A 17,698-nucleotide genomic window follows, 5' to 3' on the forward strand; every position below is an offset into this window, starting at 1 on the left:
ATTTTGTATTCCGATTGGCACGATTCTCGCACGCTGTTGGGATATGATCATGCGCGCTTCTTCGGCATCTTCTATAATCAACGAAAGCACAAGATGGAGGCATTACCAGAACAGCTGCTGCAATATGCAGTCGCGTTCGAATATAAGTCGAACAGAAAGTTCATGAACCCTGGGACCCTTAGCTGTTCATAAGCCAATCTGCAGCACGTAGAAGATGCCGCCTTGTTGGAGCACCTTTTGTATGTTACCGGTTGTTATATCCTCGTTTAGCTATGTAGTTCATACTATCCGTACTGCAATTTGTCTTGCTCTTACAAAACGCAAACCTCCGTAGATCAATCTGGTACAATCTTCTCGCATTTCTACCTGTTAAAGCTCTATTACCTCATGGTGCGAATGTATAGATATCATTCCTCTAGCAAAAAAGACCTTACCTGGCACTTAATCTAAACCTCCTTTTTGCAGAAAAAGGAGATATGGGCCAAACAAACCTCTCAGGGCCAGACATCTCTCATGAATCCAAACAGTAGATATACAACCCGAAAGGCAGCCTGGCTTACAGAGAGCTCGCATTGGGTCGTCAGAGCATGGTAAAAAGGAAAAGGGAGCAGCCAAGCCACCAAGTCTTATACGTTCCCTCATGGCCAGCGCTCGAGTAAGATAATGAGGCGAAGTCAAAGTGAAACCAATACTTTGGGTGGTTAAAAACCAGTGTGAAAGAGACAAATGCTCCCAGCGCCCCGTCTGGGAGACCGCAAGCATCAGCCTGCTGGGACCGTAAAGAAGTTACTTATTCCTCTAAGGAGGGGAATATTGCCACATTTCTTAGTTTAATGACAAAAGACCGTGAGAGGAGCATTGTTGTACGGTCGAGGTTAAAAATACCTATAGATTTTGTTGAGTTTGAACTCCCATGTTATTGTTCGGTTGACGATTTTAAGCTTCTTTCGGCGGTCTCCCAAGACTCGAAAGCCACCACGCTCGTCCTCCAAGCGTCATCGAGCCGACCATAAATTTTTGTCGGTTCAAATCAGAAACACATCTTTACAACACGTGTTCCGAGCTTGCAATTTCCTAAGAGCTAATATCACCGCTATAAGCTTGCCTGGACGGTTGAACGGCCACAATGGCGTCTCAAGAAATTACGCTTGAAATAAAACCCAGAGGTAGGTTCACTCTTCTCGGGAAGCTCGGAGTGAGGAACTAACAATTGGATTCTCCAAAGGGAAACCAATTCGAAAGCTCCCCAAAAGCATCTCAATCGGCAGGGATGCAACCGCAGTTAGCCTCTATGTTTCCATCTCCCAGCAAGCCCAATTCTCCATCCATCGTTTGAGGATCACCAAGGCCAGTGATGGAACGTTGGTCAAGAATAGCAAGGATATCACAATTGAATCGACGGGTCTTCGCAACCAGAGCGTGATATATGTTAAAGATCTTGGTATGTCATACTCTCAGATAACCGCCTAGAACCCCCGTTTGGCCATGTTTAGAAGGTCGATCATAGCTAACATCCAGGTGTTTTCTTGATAAAATAGGGCCCCAGGCAGCATGGCGTACAGTCTATTTCATCGAGTACCTTGGACCTTTAATCATGCACCCTCTGCTCCTTTACGTTATTCGTCCATACGTTTACCGGAGCCCCAGCCCTCTACCCCCGCCCTCGGATCTCCAGCGCCTCACTTGTCTCCTGTTAGTCCTGCACTTCGTCAAACGCGAAATCGAAACCCTGTTCATTCATCGATTCAGCCTGGCCACCATGCCAGCAAGCTACATTGTCCGTAACAGTGCACACTACTGGATTCTTGGTGGAGCCAACCTCGCGTACTGGGTTTTCTCCCCAAGCTCACCCACCGCAAGGTCCGAAGCGAACCCCATCCTGCTCTACGCTGGTCTCACGCTCTTCACTTTTGGTCAATTGGCGAACTTCAACGCTCATCTGACACTTCGCAATCTCCGAAAGGAGGGTGATACCACGAGAAGGATTCCTACTGGGTTTGGCTTTAATCTTGTCACCTGCCCGAATTACTTGTTCGAGGTTATTGCGTGGCTTGGTATTTACCTTGTCAGTTCATTGAGCTGGAGTATACTGCTTTTCATCGTTGTTGGTTCGGCTACCATGATGCGGTGGGCTGGCCAGAAGGAGCGCAGATACAGACGAGAATTCGGTGACAAGTACAAGAGAAAGAGATATGTCATGTTCCCAGGCATTTGGTAGTTAAGGGAGTACATAAACAAATCCTGGATACTCCTTGGAGAGCGGTGGTGTTAAAGTAGATGTGGTCCAATGTCTCCCAGCTTGAACGGTAGTGTGTTGTGTGACATTTTTAGGTTCCAATAGGTGTGTCTGTTGATAGTCCAGACATTAAAAATAGATCTAGCAGTTGGAAGCTCAATACAGACCTAATTTTCTCGGAAAACTTGTCTTATCTACTATCCATTATCGCCGACCCCGGTTCCCCTGAATACCTCAATAAATCAGCCCATGGAATTGGCTGGGGAGGAATCAAGTACGCAAACAAGGTCTCCATTGTACAATAATACTGTAAAATTAAAGGATAATTCTGATATGCCCCGGCCAAAAAAAACGAAATCAAAAGAGCAATCAGATGATAGACGGCAAAAAGGCAGCCCCGCTGAGTTAAAAAAAAAATAAAAATGTTCATATCATGTCAGAGACATCAATTCTAGTGGCTCTTCGTCATTTATCATTGCCTGTCTTCTTCGCCCATTCTTGAAAATATGGCTCCATTTCTTGCTCGCAATTCCGTTGTCCACCCGCTTCGCAGCCCTTGAATCGAATGAGAAAATCGCCTTCGCGATACTTGCCGCTGGCAGCTGGTTTGGATGATTGTGGACTATAAGAGTTTAATATTCGCTGTGGGACGAGGGCAAGCCTGGCGAGCATGGTCGGGTGCCATTGTACGATGTGGTCCTAGAATCATGTGTGTTAGAATCATACTGGAAGAACCATGCATGGGATTGGATCTGATGGCGTACAAGAGCATGGGTTTCGGCTTTGGCAAAGTTATAGCGCCGATATAATGGGTCAAACCAAGCGTCGAGGAAGTATTTCGCCCATTCTCCCTGTCTGATAACGAAGCTACCGGGGCATAAGTTCTCCGCATCTTGAGTAATAACTAAATCGACATCCTTTCCGGATAAGTGGCTGAAGGTTTTTATCACGCTGTCTGGCGGCACAACGGGGATGTCTTTGAGCATAAGGGACTCGAGCTGCTTGGGATCGAGAACGTGTGAGGTTATAGGTATCGTGGGATCCATGATAAGTGAATGAGGGGAGAGGTGGAAGAAGTATGTGCTTCCGGGATATAATGTCATCGCATGCCGGACGGCCGGAACACTTGCCCAGCTTCGAGGGGCATTGTTAAGGACGGAGACGTATTCCGATGTACTTGCGAAGAAGTTGATGTACCCTTGTCCAATCTGTTAGCCGTTGCACTAACATTGAACTGCAATCCGCTCTGAAGAGACGCTAGATTCCGGAGAATAATACCATGTCGTTTCACATAGTCCTCCCGATTCTGCTTGATCCGCTGGATGTACTTATCACTTAAACTTTGCTCGTCCAGAACCGTGACCAGCACCACTTTTGGCCCACTAGCAACCGTCGTCGTCGAAGAATCACCGGAGGAAAAAATATGGGAAATAAAGAAGAATACAGAAATGATTATGAACCCCAGAACAGCAACGGATTTGAGTTGTCGACGCCGTAGGGCTGAGGATGGTGAGGGTCGAGCATACCGGGGAGGATTTGAGCTCTTCCGCGGAGGTAAAGCGAACTGCATGGTCGTGGTGAATGTGATCCGAAAGAGTTGCCCCTTTCTACTCTCCCATCGATGCGAGCGCCGCACTATCTGCAAGGAGACAAGAGCTATCGAAGGCTCCTGGATGCATTGATGAATGGCATCTGGATTGCTGGTCAACCGATTTTTGTCTCAGACCTCGTGCTGGAGATGAACCTTGGCGAATTGGCCTAGCCCCATTGCGCTTCCCACCAATCAATGATACGAAGAGGAGTCGCTGGCAGTCTTACGCCGTGGATCCTACTTTTGTATGATGCGTCGAAATTGCAATCGGATGCATATCCAAAACAAGTTGCAAATAGCATTTATTGCATTCCATATTTACAATACTCCGGATGCGCACAAAGACCTTCTTGGTACGGAGTACTCCATGCTCCGCAGCCAGCTGTACCACCAGACAAGGATTCCACAGAGTCTCGTCAGAATCAGTGCCCAGCATCAGACATGGAGGCATTGTCTAATTTAACAAAGCATACCGCATAGTTGTCATTCCTATGCCTTGTCTATTAAAAAGAAAAACTTGCTCAGGCAGCGGAAAAGAAATGCCAAAATCCCATGCCAAACATAACTTGAGAATACATGAAATCTAATATACATAACGATCGGATCCGGGTGGAGCATCGGCTTCGAAAGGCCCAGTAAATCCCTCCTCCCAAAGCCACCAGAATGCTTCGGCGGATTTCCCCATACACCCGAAGCTTCTTACAATCGTTTGAATGTTTTTTTTTTTTTTTTTTTTTTTTTTTTTTTTTCCTTTCTTTCTTTCTTTTTTTTTTAATCCCCCGGAATGGAGCAATCCTCTCAAGCGGTATTGAGATTTGGAGCCGGGGCAGTCTCGGATGGGGTGTCGGCAGCGACTGTCACTTTGATCTCCGCCGGAGGCTGTTCGGCGTCTTCAGCGGCCGCCTGAACCTGCTGTTCCATCGTGTGCCGGGCGAGATATTCCTTGAACGTCGCTGGCTTCTCCAAGCCCAACTCTTTCCTTTCTTCTTCGAATCGCTTCCTCATGGCTTTCGAGGTCATAACTTTCCATCGCAAGCCCCAGCCAAATATGCCCAGTTCCTTTATTCTCGAGGGCTTGTCGCTGAGAAGGTATTGATCCAATCCGCCCTCTTTCTTAATTGTTCTTAGCACTCGATGCTGCACTTTAAGATCCAGCCACTTTTCTAAGGCCTCGCTGTAGAGCTTCTCCTTGCGGATATTTGGTTTCCAGATTCTCCTCGTCTTCCCTTCATTTCTGCCCTTGGATATCTTATTCCCAAATTGAATGGTTGCGCCTCCGTAAAGACCGCTATCGGCCTGTTTAAAAGTGTATCTTGGTCCGTATGGGTAAGGAGGAATATAATCTGGAAGCGTCCTGGTTCTTTGAGAGGGAAGGGTCGTGGAGAAGTTTCGTCTTGATGCGAGAGAGAGATTGTGGAAAGCGGAGGAGAGGGAGGAGAGGGACGCCGCCGGCCTAGCTGAACCGGCCAGCATTGGAACGATTGATTTCCGGAGACTGAGTAAAAGTTCGCAATTGAGTAAAAAAAGAAAAAAAATTAGAGAAAACTTCGAGCTTTTCTTTGTAACAGAGGCTGGATTGGTCGAGGTGCAACCGTTTCCGACTAACTGCCCGTCGCCGTGCTGAAGATCAAAAGATGGTTTTGCACTAGAGCTCCCAATCGGGATTAGCAGCTAAATTCAAGCGCGGTTCCACGTCAGCCAATCAGCTGCCGGCCGCAAAAAGTAACCGGCCGTTGGATCGCTTTGAGCCCGGAAAGAAACAGCAGATCTACTGAGCTTGCGGCCGCCCGAGCCTGACCTTCAGACTTTGTTTTGCAAGGCAACGAATACGGCGATAACGAATTTTATTCATCGTACCCACAAGGTTTATAACTAACATCCGTAACTCTGGGCCCGCCAGTCCAGAAATACGGGTTAGCAGGAGCTCAAGATGGTTCAGATCAGCGAGGTGAAGGGCAATTCGCGGGAGAACAGAACAGCAGCACATACGCACATCAAAGGGCTGGGTCTACGATCAGATGGCGCAGCTGAACATATCAGCAGTGGTTTTGTCGGCCAGGCCGCTGCCAGAGAAGTGAGTTCGACCCTTTCGTGGAGCCACAGAATTGCTACTGACGGACCTGCTTATAGGCATGTGGAGTTGTCGTCGACCTGATAAAGTCAAAGAAGATGGCTGGACGCGCAGTATTACTTGCCGGAGGACCAGGAACTGGAAAAACAGCTTTAGCTCTCGCCATTTCGCAAGAGTTGGGAACAAAAGTACCCTTCTGTCCGATCGTTGGCAGCGAGGTCTTCTCAGCAGAGGTCAAGAAGACAGAAGCTCTTATGGAGAATTTTCGTCGGGCCATTGGTGCGTATGCCAATTAGATATGCTGTTGTATGGTTCTGACATTCGATAGGTTTGCGTGTTCGTGAGACAAAGGAGGTTTACGAAGGGGAGGTGACGGAGCTCACTCCCGAAGAGGCTGAAAACCCATTAGGTGGCTACGGGCGGACGATAAGTCATTTAATCATCGGACTCAAGTCAGCTCGAGGCACCAAGAAATTACGACTGGACCCAAGCATATACGAAGCTATTCAAAAGGAGAAGGTTGCGGTCGGAGACGTCATCTACATTGAAGCCAACACTGGGGCCTGCAAACGCGTTGGGCGATCAGATGCGTACGCAACAGAGTTCGACCTGGAAGCAGAAGAATACGTTCCCGTTCCAAAGGGCGAAGTCCACAAGAAGAAAGAAATCGTACAAGATGTTACACTCCATGATCTTGACGTCGCCAACGCAAGACCACAAGGCGGTCAGGATATAATGAGTATGATGGGCCAACTTATGAAACAAAAGAAGACCGAAATCACGGATAAACTACGGCAGGAGATCAATAAAGTCGTTAACCGCTATATTGATCAAGGCGTCGCCGAGCTAGTCCCCGGCGTCCTTTTCATTGATGAAGTATGTTTATTTCATCATTCTCCCTCAAACAGTTTCCCTTGATAAATCAATCGCCTAACATTCACCCCTCCAACAGGTCCACATGCTCGACATCGAATGCTTCACGTACCTCAACCGCGCCCTCGAATCCACTATCTCCCCCATCGTCATCCTCGCCTCCAACCGCGGCAACACCGTCGTGCGAGGAACCGGCGACATCGTCGCAGCCCACGGCATCCCTCCAGACCTCCTTGCCCGCCTCCTCATCATCCCAACCCACCCTTATAGCCCCGAAGAAATCAAAACCATCGTGCGCCTCCGTGCAAAGACGGAAGGCTTGCAGATTACCGACGCGGCCCTGGAGAAAGTCGCCGCACACGGTGCGAAGGTTAGCCTCCGGTATGCGCTCCAGCTACTCACTCCTGCGAGTATACTGGCACGGGTGAACGGTCGGCCTGGTGGGATCGAAGAGGCGGATATCGCAGAGTGTGAAGATCTATTTATTGATGCAAAAAGGAGTGCGGATATTGTTTCAAAGGAAACAGGGGGCTTTATTTCTTGATCCCATTCATATGTATTTGGAGCATTATTAAGTGTTTATTCGATACTATTGTGCTGTATACTGATCATGAATACCGAGATCATAATATATTGCTTGAGAAGGTTCTAAGATCGGGTAGATGTAAAGAGGCTAATCTACACAATAAGACCATAGCAAAGAAAATAACAGAGAGGTCAAAGAGTCTGAGGACTTTACACGGCGTACGCTACTCATGGTTCTCAGCGGGAAGTAATATATACATGCTGCCTAATAACCAATACTACCCCTACTATGTAAATATATCCTCCAGCTTAATGAATATACCAATAAGGATATCGTAGTTTAAAGAGACAGCACCGATCAAAAAGATGGCGCAGCCTGACTACCAACGCCAACAGTATTGAGCCGCGATCCAACAGGCCAACCCCGACCCCAATAAAGTCCTAAGCAATACGTAGTACGTGTTGAGATGGTCGCTAATATTCCCGGGACTGCTCCACATAGCGGATGGGGAGCCTCCGAATAACCGCGTCGTGTGTTCGAATGGCAATGAGCGAACATGCCACAATCAGCCAGTCAATTATCCATAAAATCGACCTGATCGAGTAGTCCCAGAAGTTCAATTGGCGAGGTGGCTTATAATCTATGGCAGAATCATTCACTGTGAACGGCAGTTTGGCGTCGAGGTATCTAGTCACAAGCTGGAAAGCACTCCGAACTCCATCCTCATGCAGCCCATATCCTGTCCAGGAGCCGCAGAAAAGTAAGTGTCGGTCCTCGACATTTTGAATTTCGTGAAGTTTTTCACGTGCGTTGAGCGCTTTGGCATTGAGTAGTGGGCGTCGGTACTCCCATCGAGCCACTATTTTGGCCGGGTTAGGATGAACTATCGGGTTAAGTGTGATGCATAAAGCACTTTCACGACAGTTATAAGCATCAAATGAATTTAAACGATAGCTCACAGAGAATGCATTGAAATTCCCGGGCGGAAATGCCGAACTGTCGGCCCAATTAATATACGCTGAGATATTTCCGGTTGATATAAACTAGAGATAAGCGCAACAGTACGTTAGCCGTTTGAACTGGGGGTTATCTAAGAAACAAAAAGAGGCTTTTACGAAATGGCTGCAAATTTTAAGAGAAAAGAGAACTTACTCTTGGATCTGAATGTAGCCAGGCTTCAATTTTAGTCGTCTCAAATGCGCTTAAAATAGCCTGCTCCTTTTGAGTTGCCCCGGAAGATAAAAGACGGAGAGCCTCCTCGGGGGAAACGGCAAATATAACATAGTCATAGAGCACAGGTACAGGTTCTCCTAAGGTTGAGACACGTAGCTTGGGGCAGCCGTTCCGGAGGACAACCTCAACCGTGGTTACTTTGCTGCGAAGATGGATTGCCTTAGTTTTGCTGCGTAGAACAATACGCTTTCTAACTTTTGCTTCAGTTCTGGTGCTTGGTTCGACGATATATACTTCTGGAGCCAACGCCATAATACCAGAACTCCACAGGAAGCCGACGAACTGTTCGACCGAAAGATCGCGGAAATCTTTCTCAGATTGAACATTCCACACAATTTGGGCCATAGGCACCAGATAATTCTTGATGAAGATACTTGAGTAACGCTTCTCGTTCAAATATTGACCGATTGTCCGCCTAGTAGGGCATCTGCTCTCAACAATGATCTGAATATCATTTTGAACTGCTTCCCTGCCTCTCAGGAGGTCCAGAGAAAAATAATGGAATCTCCAAATGTCGAAATACAATTTCCAGGTATCCAACCTCAGCCAATCGCGGACCCGAGAATTCGCCACTTTGAGAAATGAAAAGCCCATATCGAACTGTTTGCCGTTCTCTCTTTTTGCAACTGAAAAGCTGAACGGGGTGCTGATGTAAGGTATCTTCAATCTGCCAAAAAGTTCTTGGAGGTGTGCTAGTCTGTGTTAGCTCTAGCTGGCAAAGTGCACAACTAGATCTTACTCACAGGAAGTGCCTGGGAAGAAATTAATGAAGCTCTTATTGATGTGCACATCATTTGGCTGGGTCCCAGCAGCAATTGGTCTTGTTAGAGTGCCGAGGTCATTGGTCATCTCGAAAAGCTCAACAACGTGATGAGTCTTCTGCAAAGCCCAATAGGCTGCAAGACCAGAAATGCCACCACCGACGATAGCAATCCGTTTTCGGGGTGTCTCTGGTACCTTATCGAGTTCAATGGGATCATCAGTCATCGGGGAGTCAGGGTCAGGAACCGACTCGATCTGCGATACCCGAGGGGATTTGGTGTTGAAACGATCAAGGTAATCCTCGAGCGGTGAAGTATAGCGGGGAGTGCCCCCGTGGCGACTTGAAGCATCTGTGCTCTGAGCCATCCTTGAAGAGATTGGTATAAAACGAAAACGGATGCGGAATCTAGCGACAGACTGAAGTCGTATTATAAGATATAAATTTACATGAATATTAATATAGCATATGCCAGTGACTGATACAGGGGACGGATGGATGCAACGATGATTTATTCGGGTATATGATGAGAAGAAGAGTGCGTAAAGAGATACCTATATACTCATCGCCGAGTATACACCTTCCTAGGGCTCAGCGGCCAGACAAAGGAAAGAAAGACAAGCTGAAGGGCGACTGCTCTTCAGCGATGCAGAGGAGGAGCGGATCGCATTTTCCATCATGTTTAGGACAGCAGATAAACGCTTCGCGGATGAAGCGTGTTTTCTCCATTGCACTGAGTTTCCCTGGGGGTTTGCTTTCTCCAGCACCCGACATGTCAACGAGTGCAACGGCACAAGAGAGATGCGGTCAAAATTACTAGTGGTAATATATTACAGATTTCGTACGAAATTTGACTTCGGCGGAGAGACGGAGAACGGACCAGCATCCATCCATGACACCGCAGCGAGAGACAAGGCACCCACGCTTCACCTAGTTCACGTCGTTCAACGTCGCATGCCACACACCATTATCGCTTCCATCAACGATCTATGAGGTCGTTGTGACCAAAGATTCGATCCCTCCTTTTGGTTGTATCCTCATCTCACCAGATCCTGTCCTCGCGGGTTGACAACGTATCGCCCCCATCTCCGTCCCGGCGGCTTCCACAACATCCAGGCATACTTCAAGTTAGCACCCGATATCAACTTTCTCGACTCTATCTTTCAATATCTACGCGATGTCGAACCCGTTAGACACAGATGCTGGCTCTGAATTATTTAGCAGCTATGAAGCTGAGCTGAAACTCGTCCAGGCGGACCTCAACCAGAAACTCGACCAGATCGCTGAGGCTGTAGGAGAAGAAAGGAAGTCGGCCATAAGACAGGCCGAAAGAGCGCTAGATGAGGCCAATGAATTGGTGAGGATATTCAACCCTCACTCCGGTATCCCTAAACAATCGCTAACTTAAGCCGTCTTGGCTCTATAGCTCGACCAGATGCGCATAGAGAAGGAGAACATCCCGTCCACAACCCGTTCAAAAGTCAACGCACGGTTCCGGAACTTCTTGAGCGACATCGATGAAGTAAAAAGAAAGTTAAAGTCCCTTTCCGATGATCGTAAAGCCCTCTTCGGTGATAGATATAGAGATGAACCTAACAGTGTCAATGATCAACACCTTGAGCAAAGACAGCAACTCCTAGAAGGGACAGAGCGTTTGGGTCGGAGTTCAGCTCGTCTGCAGGAGAGCCAGAGGATAGCACTGGAGACGGAAGATATTGGTCGAAGTACACTAGCAGACCTTCATATTCAGCGCGAGACGATCGAGCATACGAGGGCTGGATTGTTAGAAAGTGAGGGATATGTCGATCGAAGTGTGAAGACGTTGAGGGGGATGGCACGTAGGTAGTACTACCCTCTATACTATTCCCATCTATGTGGATGCGGATGCTGATTTTCTGACAGGATGGCTACGAATCGGATAATTACTATTGCAATTATCACCGTTCTCATTCTTCTTATCGTTGCGGTTGTCTACAGCAAGTTTCATTGAATGACTCGAATAGGTAATATACGGCGTTTTAGGTGATGTTTGATATCCGTTTTTGCAGCCAGCATCACAACCCTTGTATGATTTATTGCTTTGCATTTTTGGCTTCCGGCAATCAAAATGATTGCCTGCATGTTGCTTTTTATAAGATCGCTTTTTGTATAAACCAGCCGGGGGTGTCATATGTATAGTCACATCTAATAACGCCTCCAAATAACATGCCAATCCTAACATCCCACACTCCAGCGCCGATGTATACAATGCCAAAAAAACACATGTCAACTAATTCATCCACCTTACCGCGCCAAAGCCAAAGTTAACCAGTAAGCCCACAAACACAGCCAGTCCTTTTCGCCAACTCCACACCCCTTCCTCCCTCAGCAACCATATCCCGCATCCGATCGGCCAGAAGAAGCCCATCACCGATCCCCATAGCATATCATCCAGAACGCCAGACACGTCGCTGCTCACATTGCCAAATGCATCTCCGCCCGTCAAGTCACCGCCAGCTCCGCCGCCTGGCAAAGCGTCGTTGGAACCTTCGTCCATCCAACGATCTTCAAGGCGACGGAGCTCCTCCCCGACAGGCATAGTATCAGGTGTGTGTGAGAGGGACTGGAGAGCAAGGAACTGGGAACGGAGAGCGGAGACCTCGGCGACAGTGAAGCCAGCGGAAAGCAGGCGATCGAATCCGCGCGGGGCAGGAGTAGTCGTAGAGGCACCTGTCGCATGGGACGGATCGTGTATGTGGTCTTGGGGAAAAGCGGGAGCGCCAGAAAGGTGGGAGCCTGGAAGGTCAGGTTCACCGGGTATCGTAGACAATACGTGGGACTGTCGAGCCTCTTTTACCAGCTCCTCGTCAGAGAGAACGATGTCACCGATTGAACAGTGGATGTATAGTATCCTCTTCGTGGCGTGAGACGGAATATCGAGTCTTTGCGTGTCATGGGCACCTCGGATCGGCCGTTTGCCCTTGACATCCCCGGGCTCCAGCTCAAATTTCAGGCTCACACCCAATCCCACCCCATCTTCAAGTGCTTTTCCCGCGTGGATCAGGCGTAATCTCCTCTTCGCTAAATCGCCAGGTAGCTTCTTCCGAATCAGCTGTTTTAAACCGGCTGTAGTTGTCGATGAGGGATCGGGTACTTCCAGGCGGAGATCTGGGATAGAAGCAGAAAAACGGATTGTTACAAGAAGGTCTTTTTGTGCAGCAAAGGTTTGAAAGCTGTTTGTATCTTCCATTGTGAACTACATTGAAGTGGTTAGTGTGCTTGTATAATATATTTCATTTCGTCATCCTCTGTGCAAGGTACTTCTGTACAGTTGGAGTCCGGAACTCCGCCGTGGTCGAGCTAATCCGAGTCATGTGATATCGGTTGGGGCGAACGCAACGACCTCAGGAGGAAAAATACTAGGAATGAAAGTGAGACTCAGGAGTTGTGAATTCAGGTTTTTCAATTATTATTATTCCAAAATTCGGAGTCTAGCCTGGATCAATTATATTCATCTGAAAAGCGTGGCTCTTCTATTGACAAAAGGTCATCAGCTGCCTCCTCAAAGCAAATTGCTTTGGGCCTCTCATCGACACACGAGTGTAAGTCGACATGTATATATTTAAAAACCACAAACAACGAAGAGTCGGGTATTCCGTTAGATAGAATGCGGAAGATAGTCTTGCTTGAAAATGCCATATAAACAGTAGCAGCAACAGATACAAAGTCTTTCCAGAAAATAAGACCGTCCTAAAACGCCAGTGTAAAAAGCCGTAATATTGCAAAAGCGGTCATCATACCATGAATGATTCGCCACAGCCGCATTCATCCTCTGTCAGATGCAATTAGTATATTATCCCGTCTCAAGTATATGGCATAGAGAACCTACTTATGTTGGGGTTCTTGAACACAAAACGGCTTGCCAGCTTATCCTCCTGCCAGTCCATCTCGCTGCCAATTATGCTGAACAAGGCTTTGCTGTCGATCAGCACTTTAATGCCGTCTTGTTCCACCACTTCATCAAAAGGCGCCGGTTTCTCAACGAATTCCAAATGATATGCCAAGCCGGAGCAACCCCGATTCTTCACACCCACACGGATCATCTTGGGATCTGGCTGAGACAGCAGATTGCGTATTTGCTCTACAGCCGCTGGTGTGAGAGTCATCGCAGCTTTGCGCGGTCGTAATTTACTCCGACGCGGCTTCTTCGTGGCTTCCGCGGATGATGGTGGGGTTGCAGGGGTCGCGGGAGTCTGGGTAGGAAGTGGGTGGGCTTTGTGCGCGTCGCTTTCTGGGAGGCTATAACGCTTGAAGCGGTCGGGACCCTTTGTGTAGGGGAGATCTGATGGCAGTTCGGCACCGCCTATACCTGGAATGGCCTTTGAGATAGAATGGTCTGAAGCCTCAAGGTTTCGTGGAGGAAATGGCTCGGGCAGGGTTTGCGGTCTGTAGGCTGTTGCAGTTTGCAGTTCGCGCTTTGATGACTGGTAGGACTGCCGGCAGGACGAGAAGGCCCTAGTTGTCTGCGAACATGCTCGGCGACTGGCGTCTCGATAGATCAGCCTCATGGATGATGTCACTGAGTTGTGAAAGAGGGACATGATGGCTGAGAGGCAGGAAACTGAAGTCCTAACAATGGGGGTTCATAAGCAAGAGAGAGCTGCCTAGGAAAGATCAATTGGTGGATGTTGGGGAGGTGAAGATGAAAAGGTGCCGCACGACAGTTGGTCATTTCTTGTTTGCAGCTTCATCACAACCTTTAAACTCAGGCCAGCAGTTGAGCAAATTCACGGAAACATCGCGGCAAAAAGTGGCGCCGACAAGGAGCCCCACGACAGCCAATCAGACGCCACATGTTTCTATTCACCTGGCGTGGAGTGGCGTGGCTGGTCCCTACGGCTGCTGATTAAGCGGTGCCGAGGCCTGCAGAATCAAATAGTTCTCCGTGCCACAGGACTACAGAGTATTGGTCCCGCTTCCCTCTGTCGTCACCGGGCAGAAACAGCGCCGGCCTTACAGATCTTGCTGCATACCAAAGGTGGTGTTGCGGACTTTAGCCGGAAAGCCATCGAGGCCTGCTGTTATACTCGGAGAATATCTCCTTGCATCTCCTGGCTTCTCCTGGCTTCCGCTTTCTTTCAGGAACAAATAGTCAGCTCACCGGTTATGGCTGGCTTCCGACAATAACCATCTCCCTTAAGCCTATCATCTCCTACTTCCCCAAGCTTCTCACGAACAATACCTTGTGGCCCCGCACAGTTAGAGGCTGCTAAGAGCCACGCCGTATTTTATCTGATTTGCTCGGCATGCAAAAGTAGAGATCGCATGGAAGCAGCCTCCTATTGGCTCAACTTAACGCCTGCCGCTTAGATGACGTAAGCCGCGGTTGTTGAGGTCTGTTTGCAGTGTTCGCTCCGGAAATTGGTGAGGCAGCGATGCTCGTTGTGTGAGAGACGGGAATGCTGGAGGGTGCGAGGACAGCTTGACATCTATTTCATATTTTCGAGTCTTGAGACGATGTAATCATATCATCTGTATAATTCATCTCTTCATCCTGAATCATGGAGTCGTCCCCTTTGACACAACAGACCCGTCCAGAAGCCTTCCAGCCCAAAATAGTCCAGCTCTATGAAAACTTACTTTTTGTACGTCTCCGAAGACCCTTCAAATTTCCGCCCTATGACTATGGTTGGTCATTCATATTTATATGTTCTCTAATGTCCTGGTTAGAATCCCGACTATGTGGAACCTACGGAGGGATTTTGGCGGGAGTTCTTACTTCTCCCGCCCGACAGGCCGTCCCTTGCTGAGATGCTCAACCGGATAGGTCCTGATGATATGCTGCACATTCAGGTATGCTTCGACTCAACTACTCTCCTACCGCCTCATCTGGCTCCCATGTAAGCTTGTTTCCTGACTCCCCTAGGCCCAAACCCAGCGCCTCTTTGCCCGTGCTATACGAGAGTCGGCTTCTGGGAAGGACCCAGTGAATTCCCACGCTCTGGAGGTACGTAGCCACCTACCTCCTTTCAGTATCTACTCGATTAATTTGTTTCCCTGGCAGACTTTATCCACCTTCCTTGGTGGTGTTTTGTCGAAGAAATACACCAATCCAAGTGCAGATATCATCACCATCCTTGCAGGTTTACATGAAGTAGACCAGGTATTCTCAGAATTTGTTTCCGTCTTAGACGGCATTATACGGAATGGAACAAACCGTATGCATCGTTCGCGTCTCTTAACCTGTACCGGAAGGGTGATGCTCACATTTGGTAGTGGATCTACGGTCCAAAGCTGTGGATGCCGCGATTGCAATAACGAGCGGCGCTTATAAAACCGGCCTTATTTCCTACTTTATGCATCGAGATTTATTTCCATCTCTAATGAAAGTTTGTTTTTCTTCACATCGGCTCAGTATACATGAAGGCTGACGATTCTCCAGCTTGTACATGATTCCGATACCCCCATGCAGATTTTCAAGCCTTTTTTGTTATTGGGACTCCTTGCGAATTACAACAAGTTCGAGTTTCAAAACCCCTACCAACTGCGACTCGATGATTTTGTCAACGAAGCAACGATTTCGAAGATCGTCCGGGGCGTTGGCAACACTTGCTCCATTCTAAGGAACTCTTATGTTGCAGTTCAAGATGATCTTCCCGAGGGATGGACTTGGAGCGGTACGCTGGCGTTCTTCGGACTTGGTGTGCTTGCTGGAAGGTCCAAAACCCAGCCGCTCACCACCGAGGAGATTAAAGAGCGGTTTGCAGAGCTGTGAGTGAAGTTTCTTTTTATCATGATCGAAAGTACTAGAACGCTGATGACCCTCAGTCCTTCATTTGAAGCAGCAGTATTGCTTTCAATGTACGAGTTTATCAATGCAAATAAGCTGTTCTCCCATTCCCTCGTTTTGTCAACTCCGGAGAAGCGCTCCGAAGAGTCGCCGTTCTCTAGCTTCTTGTCTTTAACCTCGTATATGCTTCAACACGCCTACAGATCTGTGCGAGTGGCCCTCTACTCCGAAGCAAATTTGCTGTCTCTGCAAATTCTCGTGGAGGATCCTGTTCTGTGCAAGCAGATATGCAGCGATGAAAACAAGAGATCTGTGAGACTCTGCCGGCAGCGAACACCCCATCTCCCATTGGTAAATGGGGATAGGGTCTTAGCCACTGTCATTTTTGACATAATGATCGACACTATCACTCATAATCTTCGCAAAAGTCTTGATGTCTTCCTTTACAGGTGGGTGCTGTTTAATCTTCATGAAAGTCTCTCTCCTAACCGATCACTACTAGCCATGTGATATCCATAATCCTCCGCCTCTTAACGTATGTTTCAGCGAACAAAACCCGCTTACAATACCACTGGTCCGAACTATGGCGCAGTCTACTGACCCTGGTTCGTTTCCTCACCACTTACGCCACCGATTTGTCTTCCGACCCAAACATTCATCTTCTCACGACAGATTTAATTAACCTCCTTGCATTTTGCATATCTGCTGGCGATACCTTTCTCCCCGACCCTGCCTCTTACGACGATCTGTTCTACAAATTAGTCGAAGCGGGCCCTATCCTCAGCCGTTTCCGCGAAGTGTATAAAACTACGTTTTCAGCGCCATCAAAAGCCCCCAACGGCAAACTTGATCACAAAAGTAGCCAATCTGACTCAACCAAATCGCTAGCTCTTCTCCTTAGAGTCTCAACCCATTTCCATTCCCTGTTATTCCTCCCCGAAAAGCAGAAAGAAGATACCACGACCGAATCTACGGTTCCGACAATTCACAGCAACAAAAAGAAAAACCTCAGTCCTCGCGAGGTTCACAGCATCATCAAAGAAGGCTACGCGACTCTCAGTATTGAGCCACAGGAAGGGTTGAGTAATTGGGAAAAGTGGCGCGAAGCTGACTGGAAGCCCCGTCTCAAGCGGATCGGGCGTACAGCGGTTGACGATTCGCGGACTCTTGTGGCGACTCGTGGGGAAGGCATGCAGAGTCACTTGCCGGTAACTGGCGGTAAAAGTATTGGGGCTGGTGGAGAGAAATGATGCTTCATGCTAGGACCGTCTTCTCACTCGCATCGGTTGTGGATGGGCTCCCCTCTTCTAGCTTGTTCTATTCAATTTGTCTAAAGCAAGTTTATCTTTGCACAATATCCCATTTCATCAAGGATCTGTATCCTGAGTTCAATAAAAGATATGATATGTCCACAGCCACTGTAGCTTTCCCTGATAATTAGTAGCAATTTGACACATCCAACACGATAATTCGGCCTGTCCATGGAGCCCCAAAGTACGACCTGCGATGCAGAGAAAGAACGCCAAGATAAAGCACCCAATATATCCACCATGAGAGACCGAGCAACCCCATACGCCATATAGAGTTATTCGGAGGAGTATGTCAAAATTAAGGCCTTAAATCCCAGTAACAACAGTTG

General features: G+C 48.0%; 9 protein-coding genes across 9 annotated transcripts; 4 read left to right on the forward strand and 5 right to left on the reverse strand.

The window, feature by feature from the left end:
• Positions 1-936: 936 nt before the first annotated feature.
• On the forward strand, positions 937-2,419 carry TSC13 (3-oxo-5a-steroid 4- dehydrogenase). The gene is made up of 3 exons (XM_003065692.2): positions 937-1,166; positions 1,226-1,441; positions 1,539-2,419. Exons 1-3 carry the CDS (start codon positions 1,127-1,129, stop codon positions 2,216-2,218), a joined length of 936 nt encoding a protein of 311 aa, XP_003065738.1. The 5' UTR covers positions 937-1,126; the 3' UTR covers positions 2,219-2,419.
• A 113-nt stretch (positions 2,420-2,532) lies between these two features.
• Positions 2,533-3,903, reverse strand: D8B26_001722 (uncharacterized protein). Its single transcript, XM_003065693.2, has 3 exons — positions 3,515-3,903; positions 3,001-3,434; positions 2,533-2,935 (listed from the first exon to the last, which is right to left on the reverse strand). Exons 1-3 carry the CDS (start codon positions 3,804-3,806, stop codon positions 2,702-2,704), a joined length of 960 nt encoding a protein of 319 aa, XP_003065739.2. The 5' UTR covers positions 3,807-3,903; the 3' UTR covers positions 2,533-2,701.
• Positions 3,904-4,602: 699 nt separating this feature from the next.
• MRPL24 (mitochondrial 54S ribosomal protein bL28m) lies at positions 4,603-5,411 on the reverse strand. The gene has a single exon (XM_003065694.2). The coding sequence runs from the start codon at positions 5,298-5,300 to the stop codon at positions 4,626-4,628; it is 675 nt and encodes a 224-aa protein (XP_003065740.1). The 5' UTR covers positions 5,301-5,411; the 3' UTR covers positions 4,603-4,625.
• A 221-nt stretch (positions 5,412-5,632) lies between these two features.
• On the forward strand, positions 5,633-7,397 carry RVB1 (RuvB ATP-dependent DNA helicase pontin). The gene is made up of 4 exons (XM_003065695.2): positions 5,633-5,901; positions 5,958-6,177; positions 6,227-6,774; positions 6,851-7,397. Exons 1-4 carry the CDS (start codon positions 5,758-5,760, stop codon positions 7,313-7,315), a joined length of 1,377 nt encoding a protein of 458 aa, XP_003065741.1. The 5' UTR covers positions 5,633-5,757; the 3' UTR covers positions 7,316-7,397.
• A 373-nt stretch (positions 7,398-7,770) lies between these two features.
• D8B26_001725 (uncharacterized protein) lies at positions 7,771-9,658 on the reverse strand (the record flags this gene model as incomplete). Its single annotated transcript, XM_003065696.1, has 3 exons — positions 7,771-8,340; positions 8,450-9,222; positions 9,274-9,658. 3 exons carry the CDS (start codon positions 9,656-9,658, stop codon positions 7,771-7,773), a joined length of 1,728 nt encoding a protein of 575 aa, XP_003065742.1.
• An 809-nt stretch (positions 9,659-10,467) lies between these two features.
• On the forward strand, positions 10,468-11,280 carry D8B26_001726 (uncharacterized protein; the record flags this gene model as incomplete). Its single annotated transcript, XM_003065697.2, has 3 exons — positions 10,468-10,647; positions 10,717-11,132; positions 11,193-11,280. The coding sequence occupies 3 exons, from the start codon at positions 10,468-10,470 to the stop codon at positions 11,278-11,280; spliced, it is 684 nt and encodes a 227-aa protein (XP_003065743.1).
• A 279-nt stretch (positions 11,281-11,559) lies between these two features.
• On the reverse strand, positions 11,560-12,519 carry D8B26_001727 (uncharacterized protein; the record flags this gene model as incomplete). Its single annotated transcript, XM_003065698.1, has 1 exon — positions 11,560-12,519. The coding sequence occupies one exon, from the start codon at positions 12,517-12,519 to the stop codon at positions 11,560-11,562; it is 960 nt and encodes a 319-aa protein (XP_003065744.1).
• Positions 12,520-12,758: 239 nt separating this feature from the next.
• Positions 12,759-14,023, reverse strand: ISA1 (Iron-sulfur assembly protein 1). The gene is made up of 2 exons (XM_003065699.2): positions 13,159-14,023; positions 12,759-13,101 (listed from the first exon to the last, which is right to left on the reverse strand). The coding sequence occupies exons 1-2, from the start codon at positions 13,868-13,870 to the stop codon at positions 13,064-13,066; spliced, it is 750 nt and encodes a 249-aa protein (XP_003065745.1). The 5' UTR covers positions 13,871-14,023; the 3' UTR covers positions 12,759-13,063.
• Positions 14,024-14,830: 807 nt separating this feature from the next.
• Positions 14,831-17,649, forward strand: D8B26_001729 (uncharacterized protein; the record flags this gene model as incomplete). The annotated part of the gene is made up of 8 exons (XM_003065700.2): positions 14,831-14,914; positions 15,000-15,122; positions 15,196-15,276; positions 15,334-15,487; positions 15,546-15,658; positions 15,712-16,040; positions 16,098-16,508; positions 16,562-17,649. The coding sequence occupies 8 exons, from the start codon at positions 14,831-14,833 to the stop codon at positions 17,307-17,309; spliced, it is 2,043 nt and encodes a 680-aa protein (XP_003065746.1). The 3' UTR covers positions 17,310-17,649.
• Between the last annotated feature and the right edge of the window lie 49 nt (positions 17,650-17,698).

This window comes from Coccidioides posadasii, chromosome 1, assembly GCF_018416015.2.
Source record: "Coccidioides posadasii str. Silveira chromosome 1, complete sequence".
In the NCBI taxonomy this organism is placed as follows: Eukaryota; Fungi; Ascomycota; class Eurotiomycetes; order Onygenales; family Onygenaceae; genus Coccidioides; species Coccidioides posadasii.

What these genes read in the sequence shown, in the direction of transcription:
- TSC13 (XM_003065692.2), top strand. Translation starts at nt 1,127, where the DNA reads ATGGCGTCTCAAGAAATTACGCTTGAAATAAAACCCAGAG. An exon ending in GCTTGAAATAAAACCCAGAG is followed by an intron (nt 1,167 to 1,225) that starts GTAGGTTCACTC and finishes GATTCTCCAAAG; the next exon opens with GGAAACCAATTCGAAAGCTC. An exon ending in GATATATGTTAAAGATCTTG is followed by an intron (nt 1,442 to 1,538) that starts GTATGTCATACT and finishes TTGATAAAATAG; the next exon opens with GGCCCCAGGCAGCATGGCGT.
- D8B26_001722 (XM_003065693.2), bottom strand. Translation starts at nt 3,806, where the DNA reads ATGCAGTTCGCTTTACCTCCGCGGAAGAGCTCAAATCCTCCCCGGTAT. An exon ending in GGACTATGTGAAACGACATG is followed by an intron (nt 3,435 to 3,514) that starts GTATTATTCTCC and finishes AGATTGGACAAG; the next exon opens with GGTACATCAACTTCTTCGCA. An exon ending in AAGCCGAAACCCATGCTCTT is followed by an intron (nt 2,936 to 3,000) that starts GTACGCCATCAG and finishes ACATGATTCTAG; the next exon opens with GACCACATCGTACAATGGCA.
- MRPL24 (XM_003065694.2), bottom strand. Translation starts at nt 5,300, where the DNA reads ATGCTGGCCGGTTCAGCTAGGCCGGCGGCGTCCCTCTCCTCCCTCTCC.
- RVB1 (XM_003065695.2), top strand. Translation starts at nt 5,758, where the DNA reads ATGGTTCAGATCAGCGAGGTGAAGGGCAATTCGCGGGAGAACAGAACA. An exon ending in GCCAGGCCGCTGCCAGAGAA is followed by an intron (nt 5,902 to 5,957) that starts GTGAGTTCGACC and finishes ACCTGCTTATAG; the next exon opens with GCATGTGGAGTTGTCGTCGA. An exon ending in GCGTCCTTTTCATTGATGAA is followed by an intron (nt 6,775 to 6,850) that starts GTATGTTTATTT and finishes CCCCTCCAACAG; the next exon opens with GTCCACATGCTCGACATCGA.
- ISA1 (XM_003065699.2), bottom strand. Translation starts at nt 13,870, where the DNA reads ATGTCCCTCTTTCACAACTCAGTGACATCATCCATGAGGCTGATCTAT. An exon ending in GTTCAAGAACCCCAACATAA is followed by an intron (nt 13,102 to 13,158) that starts GTAGGTTCTCTA and finishes TGCATCTGACAG; the next exon opens with AGGATGAATGCGGCTGTGGC.